Below are 18,649 nucleotides of genomic sequence, written 5' to 3'. Positions count from 1 at the left end.
GAGTTGGGTTAGGGTAGTGGGTTATGTTAAGTAGGACTGATTAGAATGTGGACACAGTGTTCTGAAGGAAGAGAGTTGGGGATAGGACTTTTCCCAGTGAGTGCTTTGTGTTTGGCATTAAGCCTTTCTGAAGTGTGAGTTGGGTTAGGGTAGTGGGTTATGTTAAGTAGGACTGATTAGAATGTGGACACAGTGTTCTGAAGGAAGGTGGGTTATGTTAAGTAGGTGTGTGGGTTGTGTTAAGTAGGACTGTTAGTGTGGACACAGTGTTCTGAAGGAAGGGAGTTGGGTTATGGTAGTGTTATGTTAAGTAGGACTGATTAGAATGTGGACACAGTGTTCTGAAGGAAGTGTGTTTTCCCAGTGAGTGCTTTGTGTTTGGCATTAAGTTTAAGTGTGTGTGTGTGTGTGTGTGAGTGTGTGCGTGAGTGGACGGACGGAAGCTTTAGTAAAAAAAAAAATCACAAAATGAACCACCCGACCACCCCAATCTCAGCAGCCAATGACAGCGGTCAGGTGGCTTCCTCTTGGACGTGACCGTGAATGGGCCGCGCCTCTCGCGGTCACAACAGTCCAGAGAGCCAGCTTTACAGTCTTGTTACCTCAAACCCTTACAATCCACCAGGGCCCAACAGTAGAGGGACTATAGTCTATTCCAGAGACCTACAGCACTGCCTGGAGGCTAATAACCATTTATGAGTCTTTATAATCCATATTAGAGCCTTATGTCACAAGCCCTTAGACTCACTATAATGTCAACCATAGATATTTAGACATAGATAGATATGTCTCTATGTAGCTATATATACATACATACATATTCTGATGTTAATACAGCCGTGTCTGTATGCTACTATACCTTGACGTGTTTCCATTCATACGGGTTGTTAGGGGAAGTGTTTCCAGACCGGTTTGGCCATATAGGTAAATATGAGCACCTTATAGTGTGTTCAGATCAACCAGTTCTCTGTCATGTCTGCTGTCTGGATCATCAAAGGTTCCTATTCACAGGAACATAAAAGGGGATACTATTTTCAACCCACCCTGATGAATTGGAATGAGAAATGTGAAGTAGCTCGGTCTCAACGTTGTGTATCGGGAACAGAATGAAATGGGCATCCCTTTTCAAGGACACTATTGTGTGTGTGTGTGTGTGTGTGTGTGTGTGTGTGTGTGTGTGTGTGTGTGTGTGTGTGTGTGTGTGTGTGTGTGTGTGTGTGTGTGTGTGTGTGTGTGTGTGTGTGTGTGTGTGTGTGTGTGTGTGTGTGTGTGTCAGCCAGGCAGTCTTGATAAATATTGAGTGACCAGGGTCTGGTTTAATAACAAACATAAATACGTAGCAGCAAGGATCTGTCAGGGAGGGACACACACACACACACACACACACACACACACACACACACACACACACACACACACACACACACACACACACACACACACACACACACACAGACAGCAAGGTTTCTGGAGTGAGGGTGACCAGGCATGAGAACAACTGGTTCATAGCCTCTGACATGCAAGGTTTGGGTCAGAAAGAGAGGGAGGGAAGGTCAAATCGAATAATCATCTACTTTTTAAAATGGGGGGGGGGATAAAATGAAGCATTTATTGGAGAATGACATAGCGGAAAACTCCATCCATCATCTCATCCTAAAATACTTTACTGATGTTTCTCTCCCCCTCCGAGCGAGGTCTGTGTCTACCTGGTATGAGGTGTCCAAACAGAACTCTGTTTCACTGCTGTTGTGATAAACAGAACCTGGTTTCAGGTCAGATCACTCAGGACAGTCAGGATACTAGAGACCAGGTCTCTGTGTGGATCTGGAACAGACTCCAGGTAAACAAACAGTGGTAAAACTCCTGAGGAGGAGTGGAGGAGGGGAATTGGGGACTATAGAGGGGCTACGCCTCGTTATTCATTTTGTTTATAGAGCCAAGATGGTCGCCCATTGGCTCGGGTTACACTCGGATGATGTGTTCGCCAAGCCCTGCCCAGTGCAGCTGAGCACACTGTGTGGATGTTTCCAGCCAGAGGAGAAAGTAGTCTTCCACCACCAGATCGGACCCCAGCCACGGCCCTCGGCCTCCTTCCTGCCCGCTTCCTCTGGCCTCCCCTGGCCTGGGTCCAGCTGCTTCATGTGGGCTGGGGAGTGGGGAGAGTGGGGCAGGTTGGAGGTGGTGGGGTGGAGGCCCCCACCCCTGATCCTCCTCTGAAGACACTTGTTCTCCTGTGGGGTGGAGGGTGAGGAGGGTGTGTTGGTGTTGGCAGCCAGGGTGGGGTAACGTATTAGGGGGGAGACGAGGGGGGGGGGGGGGGGGTAGGTGCCCCCTTGGGAGAAATAGGAATGAAAGCGCTGGAGCACTTTCACACGGCCCTCGTTTTCAGCTGAATTCCTGTCTGCACCTGCAAGATGTTTTTGCTCGACTATTTTTATAGAAATGCTGTACGTTTTTCTGAAGACCGCAATGATTAAACACACTGAAGTGAAAGGTGCCTTTCTAATTGAGGTTAGAGGGGAATAACGATGTTTGATGTTGGGGAGAGAAGATGGCTGCTAGTCTAAAGGTTCACCTTCTGTTGTCTGGGTCTTATACTGACCTCCTAATGGAGTGGGCTGGGAGGAAGAGGGTCTCTCTTCCTATAAAACACAGGCAACGCCCTGCCGTGAAAAAGAAACAACTAGCTTGGGATAAGTACAAGGACCCTGTGTGTGTGTGTGTGTGTGTGTGTGTGTGTGTGTGTGTGTGTGTGTGTGTGTGTGTGTGTGTGTGTGTGTGTGTGTGTGTGTGTGTGTGTGTGTGTGTGTGTAGCTTTTTGAATGTGTGTAGTTTCATTTGTATGTTACCCACAGTGTTTGTTTGTTTGTTTGCAAGCGTTCATGTGTGTGTGCGTGTACATGCAGCTGTGTGTGCGTGTTCACAACAGACCCAGGTGTGCTGGGCTCCTCAGCCAGAGAGCTAGCAGCCTGTCTGTGATTAGACTGATTGTAATGGAGGGATGACCTGAGGACAGCCTGGAGGCAGTCTGCACTTAGAACCAGTTTACTGTTCACATGGAGAGAAGCCTGGAGCTGGAGGAGAGGAAGGAAGGAAGCCTAGCTAGGACAAAGAAAAGCTTCATGCATTATCCTAGAAAACAGAAGGCATTTGATTTATTTCACCTTTGTTTAACCAGGTAGGCCAGTTGAGAACAAGTTCGCATTTACAATTGTGACCTGGCCAAGATAAAGCAAAGCAGTGCAACACAAACAACACAGAGTTACACATGGAGTAAACAAACATACAGTCAATAATACAGTAGAAAAGTCTATATACAAGTCTATATATTTTAAAGCCCCTTTTTGGACAAAATGGGATAAAAGTAGCTATGAAAAGAGTTACACAAACTGACTATAGGAGTAGTATAGGATTGGAGTGCTAGGATCTGATCCCACTAGGACATAACCTGACTATAGGAGTAGTATAGGATTGGAGTGCTAGGATCTGATCCCACTAGGACACAAACTGACTATAGGAGTAGTATAGGATTGGAGTGCTAGGATCTGATCCCACTAGGACACAAACTGACTATAGGAGTAGTATAGGATTGGAGTGCTAGGATCTGATCCCACTAGGACATAACCAGTGTTGAGTCAATAACAGTAGGTTTACATCAATTTCCATCATGCAGAAACCTCATGCAACTGGTTTCTGTTCTCTTCTGCTGCAGTAACACTCCACACGATCGGACACAGCCCATATCCAGTGTAGCGTCAAGTACTTTTACATTTGTTAATTCTACCACACATCACTCAAACGACTGTCATGAAATGATCGAGTGCTTTTCTGTGTTGATTGGTGTGACTGTGGTTAGGGGGTCATTTTGGGGCGTTGGCATCTGGGCCCCCTGGGTCAATGTTTTTTTCTCTCTGAAGATCGTACACTGCAGTACAATATACACACAGAGCGGCCATTTTGATTCTAAAGATGCCTTGGCCGTGTGATGTGCTCTTTGGTTTTGGGGGTGGTCGACTCACGTTTCTGAGAACACCTGTGTGGGTTTTTCTTGGCCAGCATTGCCATGAGTCTGGCAGGAGGAGATATAGCCTGGAGAGAGTAGAGGAGACAGTAAAGGCATAGGGCCTGTGATATGTAGGTCAGTGTGTCAGGCTGTCAGGCCCTGGATATGTGTAGCCCATGTCGTGACCGGTTTGGGACCGACACTGTAATAGCAAACCAACCTGCAAATAAACTGGACATAGATTAGGCCAAGTCATTTGTAAGCTTACGACCATTAAGTAATCTTAACTGTTGATTAAAACATGCATCCGCCATTTCCTGGTTGCAAAAATTCTATAGGTTCGCCTAATTTCAGTTTATGTGACAAAACAAGCTAGTATAGTGGAGAGAATCATTGTACCATCTAAACCGCTGTGAAATATATTTTCTATAACCAAAAATATTGTATATCCAGCTGTTTGAAGCTGCTGTACAAAACCAAAAGGGAAGCATAGAAATAGTGCACATTTGCTTTCAATGAGAATGACAGATTTATAACTCACATTTCTAAGTGATCAAATGTACATCAAGATAATATCTTCTTAGACTTGCTTTTAATGAGAATGACAGATTTATAACTCACATTTCTAAGTGCATTTTGTCGGGCTCCAAAAAGGTTACATTTTGCAGCTTTAACTGTTGATTACAACATGCATCAAGATAATATCTCTCCTTAAATGTTGATTAAAACATGCATCAAGATAATATCTCTCCTTAAATGTTGATTAAAACATGCATCAAGATAATATAATATCTCTCCTTAAATGTTGATTAAAACATGCATCAAGATAATATCTCTCCTTAAATGTTGATTAAAACATGCATCAAGATAATATCTCTCCTCAAATGTTGATTAAAACATGCATCAAGATAATATCTCTCCTTAAATGTTGATTAAAACATGCATCAAGATAATATCTCTCCTTAAATGTTGATTAAAACATGCATCAAGATAATATCTCTCCTTAAATGTTGATTAAAACATGCATCAAGATAATATCAAGATAATATCTCCTTAAATGTTGATTTCATCAAGATAATATCTCTCCTTAAATGTTTTATGGTGGTGGAGTATCATCTCTAGCATATTGCATCGTTCATTCGTCTCTCCATCCCTCCATCATCTCTTCATCCCTGGCTGGTCATAAATGCTCAGCTTGTATTCCTGCACCACCTCTCCTCCTCTCCTCCCCCCATTGTGAGACCAAAAGGCCCACACATTATTGATGTTTGATTACCCTTTTCAATTTTCAGTTTACAATTAATTTTGGGTGCTTGTTAGCGCAACCGTTTGCTCACAAGTTGATGTAAAAGGCCCCGGCCTCTATCCCAAAATGGCACCCTGTCCCCTAGATAGTGCACTACTAGGGAATAGGGTGCCGATTGGGACGTAGCCCATCTCTTTGGCTCTCCTGCTACCAGAGGCAGTGCTCAACACAAGCATATTGTGCTCTCTCTCTCTCTCTCTCTCTCTCTCTCTTTGTCTCTCTCTGTACTATGACATAATGTGACAGAAAGCACACTCACACACTGCGGCTGTCGGGGGTTATGCAACCTGCATGGCTGTGTTGTTTGGACAGGCCATTAAACGTACAGAAGGAGTGTGTGTGTGCGTGTGCGTGCGTGCGACCTGCGCTCGACCTTCGCCGCTCTCTCAACACACTCCGTCCACAAGCTTGAGCGTGTGTGTGGGAATGTATGGTTGTGTGTGTGTGTGTTTTGCATGTGTGGGTGTGTGATAAGAGCAGTTGGGGGAGCTGGGTGTTATAGAGTGTAGGACGTTCACCGTACAACGTAGAGAAAAACGGGGCAATTCAAGAGGATGCTACAAAATGAATGTCAAACACTACATTTCTTTGCCCTATGTCATTATAGAGTATTTAGTCAGCCACCAATTGTGCAAGTTCTCCCACTTAAAAATATGAGAGAGGCCTGTAATTTTCATCATAGGTACACTTCAACTATGACAGACAAAATGAGGGAAAAAAATCCAGAAAATCACATTGTAGGATTTTTAAAGAGTTTATTTGCAAATTATGGTGGAAAATAATTATTTGGTCACCTACAAACAAGCAAGATTTCTGGCTCTCACAGACCTGTAACTTCACAGACCTGTAACCCCCCCCCCCCACCTGATAAGCATTGTTGTTGAGTTCCAGAAGAAAGTATGACACGGAAAACCAACAGAGCAGTCACGTGATTAGGATCGCTCTCGAGCGAACCTCTGCCATCTACTCTCCCTCCCCCATCTCCTCTCAGTCTCTGCGTGCATTTGTGCTCCTCTGTGTTTCTACCACGCAGATAACTTCAAAAGGATCTCTCTTGTTCACCTGTGTTGACCCTGCAGTGTAGGAGCCTTTCCTGTGCACGTTGCTGACTCAACTCACTCCCTCACCACTCTCCACCTCTGGTTGTTTGTGTTACAGACGTGCCAAACTACGGCTGTACCTTGAGCAGCTGAAGGAGCTGGTTCCTTTGGGTCCGGACAGCACTAGACACACCACACTGAGCCTGCTGAAAAGGGCCAAGATGCACATCAAGGTACCACGACCACACAGAGCCACAACCACAACCAGAGCCACGCTGAATGTTAAATGCGTCCTTCTAGAATTGCCATATCAGGGACGTCAGTGTAGAAGTACAATTACTAGAATGAACATAATATGATGTCACCAAACTTGGTGTCTTTTGGAAGATCATTCTATGGTTTGTAATTCTACGAGCCACAGACATAATCTTATACTGTAATTCCAGAACAACGGAAACTGAAAGTTCTTGAACGTCAAATCACAAAACCACAGGCCTTTGAAAGGCTGTACTGTAATCATAATAAGTCATAATTATGCCACTGGGCCCAGTCGCACTCCAGAGGTGAATAAATTACTGCATCGGAGCTTTTCCTTTTAAAGGACCCCAGAGAGTTACCCACTAGCAGACAGACAGACAGACAGAGAGGAAGTAGGTCAGGAATGTCTCCCTGTCCTCAGGAAGTACCCCCTGATCCTACCTCAGAGGCTCAGTGCTCAGCTGCTGTTTCCTCAGAGTCTCCCAGGCACTTACTCTCTCTCTCTCTCTCTACATCTTTCTTTTTAAGTCTCTTTCTCTCTCTGTCTCTCTGTCTGTCTCTCTCTCTCTCTCTCTCTCTCTCTACATCTTTCTTTTTAAGTCTCTTTCTCTCTCTCTCTCTGTCTCTCTCTCTGTCTCTCTCTCTCTGTGTCTCTCTCTACATCTTTATTTTTAAGTCTCTTTCTCTCTCTGTCTCTCTCTCTCTCTCTGTCTCTCTCTCTCTCTCTGTCTCTCTCTCTCTCTCTCTCTCTGTCTCTCTCTGTCTCGCTCTCTCTGTCTCTCGCTCTCTCTCTCTCTACATCTTTCTTTTTAAGTCTCTTTCTCTCTCTGTCTCTCTCTCTCTGTCTCTCTCTCTGTCTCTCTCTCTCTCTCTCTCTCTGTCTCTCTCTCTCTCTGTCTCTCTCTCTCTCTCTCTCTCTCTCTGTCTCTCTGTCTCTCTGTCTCTCTCTCTCTCTCTCTCTCTCTCTCTGTCTCTCTCTCTCTCTCTCTCGCTCTCTCTCTCTCGCTCTCTACATCTTTCTTTTTAAGTCTCTTTCTCTCGCTCTTGCTCTCCTAAAATTAGAAAACATACTCTAATCTTTCAATCAGAGCTGTTAAGCCCTAAAAAAATGGCAAGCGTGCAAAAAGTAGCATTCCCATCCCCTAGACCAGGGAAGAAAAAAAGCCCCCTTGCTCGTTACAAATGATAAGTCAACAAAGAGAAACTTTTAGAACGAGAAAAAAAATCTGGAGTCAGATGGGGATGATTTTCAGATATGAGGTCGAACGTTATAATTGGATTTGGGGTTGGCTTTGGGTCAGCCCCCTCTACAGTTCATTACTTGTTGCAGCTCATGTACACCAAGTGACAACCCACTGGGCAAAAACAGATTGAATCAACGTTGTTTCAATGTCCTTTCAACCAAAAAATGGTGATGACATTGAATCAGCATGGGAAACTGACTGGATTTGAAAAAAGTAATCAACCTAAGAGAATTTAGTATTTTTCACCCAACTTCTAACCTTCTTCGCGTTAGTTGACCACTCAGCCAAATGTAAACCAAAACTAGATGTTGAAACGGCGGAGGGAAGCTTAATACGGTCGGTAAACAGGACCGCAGAAGGACCGTTTACGAAGGGAAGTGGATACTCTTTTTTGAACCGCTACGAAACCGCAAGCGCTACAACATTGTTTACTTCCTGTATTAAAGCTACAATCTGAAGTGACAGCGGACTGAGTCTTAAAGGATAGAACTTCATCGGTGAATTTGGGAACGGTTACATTTCTCTAACCAGGTCCCTCGACATTCAACCAAACCAAGTGGCAGGGCTGTACTTTAGTTGCCAAATGAATTGTAGTTTGTGGCTTTACCGTGGCGAAGCAGGAGACTTCAGATGGTTCCAGTCTAGTTCTCCACAGCTGCTGCACGGACTGTGTGGGTGAGAGCGTGTGGTCGGTGGAAAAACCCTCATTTAACTCTTCACATCCTGTTTACGATACATAGGCCTGTCCTCTGGTGTACTGGTGCTATAATATCTACGGTTTTAGTTTGGTTAGTAGGAATCTCTTAAAAGCACGGGATTACAGCGCTTGGTTCGTTTTCTTGTTCTTCCCCTGTTTAAAAATCCCTTGGTTGGAATTGTGTCGCAATCTGGGTAATGTGTGAGTAATATCTGTCGTTGGGTCAGCTGAAGTCATGTTGTTGCTATGGTTTCACTTCCTTATAATAATCACTAATGTGAGAGCATGCACGTGTGTGCGTATTGCTCAACCTCCAAACAGCTGAGTTTAAGCTATCAGAATTCTCAAAATACACTGAAATACATTTCAAATTCTCAAAATTCACTGACTAAAATTCACTCCCGTGCATTTAACCCAGGTATTTGAAAACAGTATTTGAAATAAGTATTTGAAAATACTGTCAAATACAATTTGGTAGACAATTTCTTTTTTACAAATAACCATTCAAATACTTAAATAAAAGTACTTATTTTGGGCTGTGTATTTGAAAATACTGAAATACACAGAAAAAGTATTTTAAATACCAGATACTCAAATACACATGTATTTGAACACGTCTGTCAAGTGTAAAATGTGTGTTTGCCCCAATGTCATTATAAATGTGTGTGTGTCCCAATGTCATTCTAAATGTGTGTGTGTGTGTGTGTGTGTGTCATTCTAAATGTGTGGTGTGTGTGTGTGTGTGTGTGTGTGTGTGCGTGTGTGTGTGTGTGTGTGTGCGTGTCTGTGTGTGTGTGTGTGTATGTGTGCGCCAATGTCATTCTAAATGTGTGTGTGTGTGTGTGTTTCCCCTGTAGAAGCTGGAGGAGGCGGACAGAAAGGCTCTGAACACCAAAGAGCAGCTCCAGAGAGAGCACCGCTACCTCAAACGACGTCTGGAACAGCTGGTGATGCCTGGAGGCGTGGAACGTACCCGAACCGACAGCCTAGGCTCCACCATCTCCACCGACTCAGAGCAAGGTACGCTGGGACACCCGCATGACACACGACATACAAGGTACTCAGAGCAAGGTACGCTGGGATATACCTATGACACACGACATACAAGGTACTCAGAGCAAGGTACACTGGGATATACCTATGACACACGACATATAAGGTACTCAGAGCAAGGTACGCTGGGACAAACTCATGACACACGACATACAAGGTACTTAGAGCAAGGTACGCAAGGACATACGCATGTCACGCGACATACAAGGTACTCAGAGCAAGGTACGCTGGGACATACGCATGACACACACACGCGGCTCCCTGAAGCCTTTAGTAACCTATGAATGTGGTTTCCATTTATCCTTTGACCCCCCTTTGATTTAACAACTGATGTGGATCAATAGAACCAGATGTGGGGACTCTTTAGGTCAAGTCAATGACTGTAAATTAACTAATTACTGGTCAAGGGGAGGGGAGCAAGAACTGGCAGCACTGCAGCTCTTAAGTAAGTTTTCTAGCACAGAATTAATCTATTCCACAAGATATAGTATGTTACAAACAGCACCAAACATCACCAAACAGCACCAAACATCACCAAACAGCATCAAACAGCACCAAACAGCATCAAACAGCACCAAACATCACCAAACAGCACCAAACATCACTAAACAACACCAACCAGTACCAAACAGTACCAAACATCACCAAACAGCACCAAGCAGTACCAAACAGCACCAAACAGAACACCTATACACCACTGCATTACCTTAGCCAATGATCTACCAGTACCAGTGAGCCAGTTTGCTACAGCAGGAAAATGTGAATTATTATGTGGATTATAATTCATTTATATTTTTGTAGGGGTTTATACATGTTTTGTAAGGGGAAATCAGGTCTGAAATTACAAAGTGGAAATAACAAACTTTAGAGGCCTTTTTAAACCTCAAATAGACCACAAATATTCTCCTGCAAAAGATAGTTATCCTGCAACAGGGTGATCAAATGAAGATCTTACATCTGTACAGACACACAAATCCCTATACTGTGTATAGCCACTGATCCATACATAATGCAAACAGGTCACCGACCCCATTCTGTATATAACCAAGCCAAGTTATACAGACCAATTCTCTATATTGTTCGCAGCTTCGTTAAAGCCACTGACTCGGCTTGAGGGGCCCTGACCTCTTCACTTGATCCGATATAACCGTTCCTTAAAACAGCTGAATACTCCACTGAACCACTCCTTATCTAGCAGAAGCACTGATCCACATGTAATGAAGATCAATACTATCCACAGCTTCAGTGCATGAAACTGCCTGACCTCAACCTCTACTACATAGAGTGGATACTGCCCTGAAGCCTCCAGGCCCTTGATACAACCTAGTTCCCTCTATCATGCTCGAGTCTATTGTGATGCCTCTCCTTCCCTGTCTGTTCTGGACACAGTGTTGACTTGGACTCCTATAGTGCTTTTGCCTACACCTCAATCTGTACAGAGCCTGAGAGAACTACAGGCCAGTGTATTGCTCTGTACACACCTGCAAAAACACACACACACAGACACACACACCTGTAAACACACACACACAACGCCCCTCTTGACCCCTGGTGAAGACCACACACTCCTGCTGAGCCCGGCCTGGTTTAGAGGTCACGCCCGGGGGTCAAGGTCAAGCTACTCTGCTGCCACTCGCAGTATTACTAAACACAGAGGCTGTAGCTAGACTGGAGCCAGGCTGGAGCTAGACTGGAGCCAGGCTGGAACTAGGCTGGAGCTAGACTGGAGCAAGACTGATGCTAGACTGGAACTAGGCTGGAGCAAGACTGGAACTAGACTGGAACTAGACTGGAACTAGACTGGAACTAGACTGGAGCTAGACTGGAGCTAGACTGATGCTAGACTGATGCTAGACTGGAACTAGGATGGAGCAAGACTGGAACTAGGCTGGAGCAAGACTGGAACTAGACTGGAACTAGACTGGAGCTAGACTGGAGCTAGACTGATGCTAGACTGATGCTAGACTGGAACTAGGATGGAGCAAGACTGGAACTAGGCTGGAGCAAGACTGGAACTAGACTGGAACTAGACTGGAGCTAGACTGGAGCTAGACTGATGCTAGACTGGAACTAGGCTGGAGCAAGACTGGAACTAGACTGGAACTAGACTGGAACTAGACTGGAGCTAGACTGGAGCTAGACTGATGCTAGACTGATGCTAGACTGGAACTAGGATGGAGCAAGACTGGAACTAGGCTGGAGCAAGACTGGAACTAGACTGGAACTAGACTGGAGCTAGACTGGAGCTAGACTGATGCTATACTGATGCTAGACTGGAACTAGGATGGAGCAAGACTGATGCTAGGCTGGAGCTAGGCTGGAGCTAGACTGGAGCTAGACTGGAACTAGACTGAAACTAGACTGATGCTAGGCTGGGGCTAGACTGATGCTAGACTGGAGCTAGACTGGAACTAGACTGAAACTAGACTGATGCTAGACTGGAACTGGGCTGGAGCTAGGCTAGAGCTAGACTGGAGCTAGACTGGAGCTAGGCTGGAGCCAGGCTGGAGCTAGACTGATGCTAGACTGGAACTAGGCTGGAGCTAGACTGATGCTAGACTGGAGCTAGACTGGAGCTAGACTGATGCTAGACTAGAGCTAGACTGGAGCTAGACTGATGCTAGACTGGAACTAGGCTGGAGCTAGGCTGGAGCTAGACTGGAACTAGGCTGGAGCTAGGCTGAGCTATAAGGGGCTGGTACAGTTAAAGATGCCATTTCTGCTCCTTCTGCTTATCCCAAATGAAGTTAATTTAAGTTAAACTCTCAAAATGACCGTTTATTGGGCGATGACATGGATGGCTTCTCTCGAATCATATGACCACGTTCCAGCCATTTTTTAAAATGGGAACCCGAGGTGACCAAGCTCTATGGCTGCGTTTGCACATGCAGTCCAATTCTGATGTTTTCTCACTAGTTGGTCTTTTGACCAATCAGATCAGCTCTGAAAAATATATGATGTGAAAGAATCTGATTTGATTTGTCAACATACCAGTTAGTGGAAGAAATGTATACAGTATCTCTCCTACTTGGCTCCTGGAGGCCCCTGGGTAGGAGACGGGTGTTGTTGTTTACTGATCATGAGGGTGGTAAACACGTGGGGGATGTTTATCAGTAGGGGGAGGGATTACTGGAGGTAGTACAGAGACCTGCCTGTTATACAAAGTTAATGGCCGTCTAAATCCGGCCCTAATCCGCCCGGCGACACACAGAGAGGGCTCCTCAGTGTACGTGCCCAAAGTTCAACATGAACAAAATACAACAACGCTGTTTTGTACCCCCCTCTCTCTCTGTCTCTCTCACACACACATATATACACACACACACACACACACACACACACCCCTCCTTCCCTCCCTCCCTCCCTCCCTCCCTCCCCCTTTCCATCTCTCTCTGTTTTTGTTTCTATCTCTCTGAAAGTCCTGTTGTAGTTATTGATTTGATTCCATGAAATGTGGAGAATAACAGTTTGTCTCTCTCTATGCAGAGGTGGACATTGAAGGCATGGAGTCCCCCCTGGGCGAGGGTGAGCTTGGCGAGGGCGAGGGGGACAGCGTGGACGAGAGCATCAGTGACGACGGCCTCCTGGACGGCGAGGAGGAGGAGGACTACAACCTGCAGAGCAGCTCCAGCGACGCCAGCTACACACAGCATTCCTCCCACAGACTGCAGCCGCACCACTGCTAGGGGCCACCAGGGGGCCCCTGAGGGCCACACCTCCAATCAGCCCTCTATGACCCCAGCCCCGCGTATCCTCCTATTCCCTTCCTACCCCCCCTAACATTGCCCCAGCACGCACCACCTCCAGCCCACGCTACGCGGTCATCAGCCACCCCCCCAGCAAACAGCAGCTGTGGTCTCCCCCTCCCCAATGTCCCCATTGGAGCTTATTCCTTGGAACCAGGAAGTAGACAGTAGACGTTCCTGTCGTGGCTGACTTCCTGACTTTTTCCTGTCCTAACCCCTACACCACACCCTACCTCACCCCTATCCTATCACCCCTTATCCCGCATATCTTGCCTAACCTGACCCCCAGACCTCCTCTCACCTCTACCTGTTGTTGTGGCTGCAGGCTCGGATATAGCAGAGCAGTTTGTGGTTTTGTTGGGGACCTCTGTGGTGAGGTGGCAGACCGCTTTGACTTGTCAATGGGAACTCAGCGTGTGTTTAACTGTGTGTGTGTTTGTGTGTGTGTGGCATAGTTGTGTGCGTGTGTGTCTGTGTGTGCGTGGCATAGTTGTGTGTGCGTGTGCGTGTGTGTGTGTGTGTGTGCGCGCGTGGTATAGGATAGAGCATTAGCTGGGGACAAACTTCAACTCCGTCATTTGAATGAGGCACAATTTCTGATGGAGAAAAAAAAAGAACGTTCTATTGGAATGTTCTATTGGAGTGTTCTATTGGAACATATCTCTTGTTAATCTGCAAACCCCAATCAATGTTACCAAATGTACTGGACATTAGGGTCAATATTTCTAAGGGCAGCACATTGATATCTCTCCCTCTGGCTGAGTTCCTTAACCACTGCTCCACACTACTGAACACGACACTAGAAGTGGGTCTGAAATGGCACCCTATTCCCTATATGGTGCAAGTGTCTGAAATGGCACCCTATTCCCTATATGGTGCAAGTGTCTGAAATGGCACCCTATTCCCTAAATATTCACACACGGTGCATCCTCAGAATCGCAAACCATACTTTACTTTTCAGTAGCATATTGATGTAGCAATAAAACACGGGAAGAGACTGCTTTCTCAAGCATTTAAGCGATTCTGGTGGGTCAATTTTGTCCCAAAATGGCAGCATGATTGCCCTCTTTTACTAAGTTATAGAGGACAACTGGGCATTTTGGAGGGGAAGACAGTGGATCAGCAAGATCAAGCTAACCATTCTTGTTATTCACTAATAGATCCATTTATTACCCTGCTGTCAGTCTACTCCTAGCTCCAACAGTTCTAGATGTGTGTATGTGTATGCGTGTGTGTGTATGTATGCAGGCGTGCATGCGTAAGTGTGTGTGTGTGTGTGTATGTATGCAGGCGTGCATGCGTAAGTGTGTGTGTGTGTGTGTATGTATGCAGGCGTGCATGCGTAAGTGTGTGTGTGTATGTATGCAGGCGTGCATGTGTAAGTGTGTGTGTGCACGGTCGGTACACATTGACAAGTCAAAGCTGTAGAAGTGCATAAGAATAAAAAGCCAGCTCTAATGATCAGCTCTCTGTAGAGGAATAGGTATTGCATCAAAACTAATCATAACAATGCTTTCATTTCTCTAACTCAAAGGTAGATTTGTGTATTTTCTCTGCTATATCTGTTAGCTAGATACTACTTCTGAAGCTTTGGGGACATTGTAAAAGACCAATGTAATGTATTCTTAGAAATGTACAGCACTGTCTCCAAAGCCATGCACACCAGTATAAAATATTGACGGAAGAGGCATATCTTTGGCCTTCGGAACATTTAACCGTTTAGGCCTGAGTTTCTCTCGTAATCCTTAGAGCTTGGCATTCCAGCACTTCAGACTTGGCAGGTCTGACCAAAAAAAGAACTAACAAAAAAAAATCACAAAAGACTTAGAAAAACGTTGCAATGAAAAAAAAAAACAGCTATCGGTCACTGAAAGTGATACTGTAGTCTATATTTTCTATTCTATTTTCCTAAATGTTCTCGTTTAATGAAAAGACAAAAAAGAAGAGTATATCTATATAAATATATGACAGGCAGACAGACAGAAGGCCAGGCTAGTTGAAGGTAGAGAGAGTGTAGAACAGGGAAACTAGGAACCTGGTTGCCCCCTTCTCTAGATCTCTCCCCAATGTCATTCTGTGCCTTGGTGAGCCTTGGTGACTGTTGTCGTGTGCCCCCCTAACTCCTCCTCCCTCCATCCCTACTCAGGTCTTGACCCTGCTACACACTCCCCCAGCTCCACCCCTTGCCCCCCAGCTCCACCCCTTTTCGGAGTAGATGAACACTTTGTTTTAACCCCTTCCACCCAAGCCAAATGGTAAATCTGTCTCCTCCTTGATTGAAGAAGGGGCACGTGAAGAACTGATTTTAGCCCCTTTTGCCTCCATCGAGTACCTCTCAAGGTGCACCCCTGGTGCGGTTGCCAGGTACGCCCTACCCACTTGACGCCTGCCTGCCACGCCGCTTAAAGTCAACACTGGCCATACTGGTAACTCCCGATGGCAGCTTCCATTCACTCGCCCTGGCTGGTCATTATTGGGGTTCAATCAGTCAACCTAATTGGGGGTTTAAACTGCTTATTTTGTTGTTGTGGCAGCCATTTTGTTTTAGCTCTGTTTATGAAATGCACTTGTTTTTGAACATGAAACCATTGGGTGAGGAGAAGGGGGAGAAATCCAATCAATGAAGGCAGCTCGTGGTGTTCTCCTCCCTCCCTCCTCCCGGTGGCACCTTCCCTACTCTACTCTACTACCATAGTTTTACCGTGACCCTGGTGGTCATGGGGCGTCTCGAGACACAGCAATATGACCATCTTGTGCTTTTTAAAGAGGAAGTGGGCGGTTGGTTGGTAGGCAGGCTTGGGTTTTGAAAAAGAAGAAAAAGACAGATTTGTGCTTCGACTCTGTGGTTCATTTTGTGACCAACAATGTTAACATTTCTGTTGATGGATTTGACCTCTGAACTCTCCATACACTGAAGGAGGGCGAAAAGAAACTGAGAAAGATAAAGTTCTTGAGTTTACATTCATGTCAAGGACCTTTGTACACGACTGTTAGGAGCACAGATGTACTACTCTTTCAGTTTGCTTTTGAAATGAACAACTGAGTAAAACTTGTCAAATGAAAACAAAATATTCTCTTGCACAGAACCTCCCATCAGCTAATGTGAGGCAATGAGTAAACGGAAACACACGTGGGCCAGGTATGAGATTTCTCATGTTCAGCGACATCATTTTATAATGCACATAGCGCACGTTCAGAAAGAGTGAGTGGTTGGAGGGCAGGTGTATTAGCAGAGGAGGATACTAATTCAGATACTGAATGTAGGAGCGAAAGAAGTTGAAAATACGTTAAGCAGACGTCTTTTTGGTTGAAAAAAGTATATTTTGTGTTGAAAAGGACTTTTTTGGTTGAAAAGACGTGGCCTTTTCAAAGTCTTGCGCTCACTGGGTTTCAGGGAATAAGACTGCTGGATAGTGGTTATGGAATTTATTTCAATGATGTGCCTTGAAAATAACTTTGTTTTCTTTTAACCAGAGAGATTGTACTTAACGTCTGACAGAGATTGTCGAGCAAATCACTTGGCGACAGGCATTGAACACTAAATGTGTTGATTTGTGAATATGAGTTTGGAAACGCCTGGGGAAAGTATCGGTTGAAAGATGTGTGCTCGACTCTCAAACCTTTCGCAATGCAAAAACAACATTATTGTAAAAGTAATCAATGGTGCTGTCTAACAAACTTCCTTTAAATGTCAGAGCGGGGGGGGGGGGGGGGTTGACACACTTATCAATCAAGATGTATTGACTTTTGTCGAAGCCGAGAGGTGGTTGATCCCTGCTTTAAAAATCATCTAGTCTCTGAAATTTATCCAAGTGTGTTTGATTTTTCTTTTCAAAGCACAAAAACACAGCAAAATGATGATTGAGTCTGTCTGCCAGGCTATTGCTGCCAAGGGAGTCAGCAGGAGGGAGAGATTGGGGTGAAATAAGGTTGAGGCTCAGACCAAACAAGTGAAGCCTGTATAGAGGCAAGGGGAAAGTCAACAGACGGACATACACTCAGACCTGGGTTCACATAGTATTGTGAAATCTCTGAAAACACTTTAGCTGTGCTTGATTGTGGCTGTCTGCCTGTTTTTAATAGAATGGGCCCAAAAGAGCAAATCCCACCCATTTGGCTGGCAGGCAGACTTAACAAGCAAAGTATTTGAAATCTTCCTATTTGAGCTCAGGTCTGACAGTTACTTTCAGAGACAATTAGAACCCATTCCTGTCCTCTGTCCTCTCCAAGTGCAGCGCTATGAACAAACAATCGAATAATGCCGTAACGAAAACCCGATTCCTGCCAAATAACTAGTCACTTTGATTTCCTTTCCACCCCCTTGCGAACAGTCATCAGACACCTATGGAATCCCATCTTAAATCAGCTTTAATAGCAACATGAAATGTAGATTTTAGTCCCAAGTGTGTCATTGTTTCTCATCTTAAACCCTCTAACCCGTTACTGTCCTTTCTGTTTCTGTCTGTGTGACATTGCTAGAGCACCGTCTGAAGATAGGAATGATTTCTTTCCTCTTTTATGTTATGAGTTCTGCGATCGTTCTCTTGTTGTCGTCTTGTTGTCGAGTTGGCATGAGAGAACTCTTAGTCCCGAGGGTGTTGTGTGTCTCGTTGATAGACAGTTTAGGGGCCTCGGAACTTTGGCCAGAGGGGAGGCTGGTTGAGATTAGGTTCAGAGGGAGGGAGAGGATGAAGGGGGCTGAGGGAGCTTGGCATCGTAGTCAGGCAAAACACTGAGTAGGGAGAGTTCTGTGCCAGAGACCTGTGAATATGTTCCTTTAATAGCAGATGTTGTAATATGCTTTCAAAAGATGTGCTATATTATATAAATTCCTATGTATGGATACATGAGTTTACCTGGTGCTGGATAACATTTTGGCACACACTTGAAGGTATTACAGTGTATTCTTTAATTGTAATATAATTAAAAAAATGTTTTTTACACAAGGTTGTCGCAGCCTCCTTATTTGCATGATTTAAATATATTTGTGTTTTAATATTTATAGTGGTTCTGAGAAGGTCGAGCTACCGTCCAGGCCAGAGGAGGCTGCTGAGGGGAGGACGGCTCATAAGGGGTGGAACAGAGCGAATGGAATCAAACATGTATTTGCTACCATTCCACCTGTTCCGCTCCAGCCCATTACCACGAGCCCCCTCCTCCCAAATTAAGGGTCCACCAACCACCCGTGGTCTAGGCCAGCCGTTAAAAATATTTGATGTAGTTCTAACAGCCGCACACCTGAAAGTAGTCAACTAATCATCAAGCTGCTGTTAATTTGAATCAGGTGTGCTGGTGTTACACC

General features: G+C 45.1%; 1 protein-coding gene across 1 annotated transcript in view; it reads left to right on the top strand.

Moving 5' to 3' along the window:
• Nucleotides 1–18,293, top strand: part of mxd4 (MAX dimerization protein 4) — a 40,390-nt gene extending 22,097 nt beyond the window's left edge. The window contains exons 4-6 of the mRNA XM_064926645.1: nt 6,468–6,582; nt 9,406–9,568; nt 13,088–18,293. Coding sequence (XP_064782717.1) covers nt 6,468–6,582; nt 9,406–9,568; nt 13,088–13,287 — 478 coding nt within the window. The 3' untranslated portion in view covers nt 13,288–18,293. The remainder of the gene's footprint in view (nt 1–6,467; nt 6,583–9,405; nt 9,569–13,087) is intronic.
• Nucleotides 18,294–18,649: the final 356 nt, after the last annotated feature.

The sequence above is a fragment of the Oncorhynchus masou genome, chromosome 20 (genome assembly GCF_036934945.1).
Source record: "Oncorhynchus masou masou isolate Uvic2021 chromosome 20, UVic_Omas_1.1, whole genome shotgun sequence".
NCBI lineage: Eukaryota > Metazoa > Chordata > Actinopteri > Salmoniformes > Salmonidae > Oncorhynchus > Oncorhynchus masou.
Note: the sequence above shows the minus strand (reverse complement) of the source record. Positions and strands in the feature narration are given on the sequence as shown.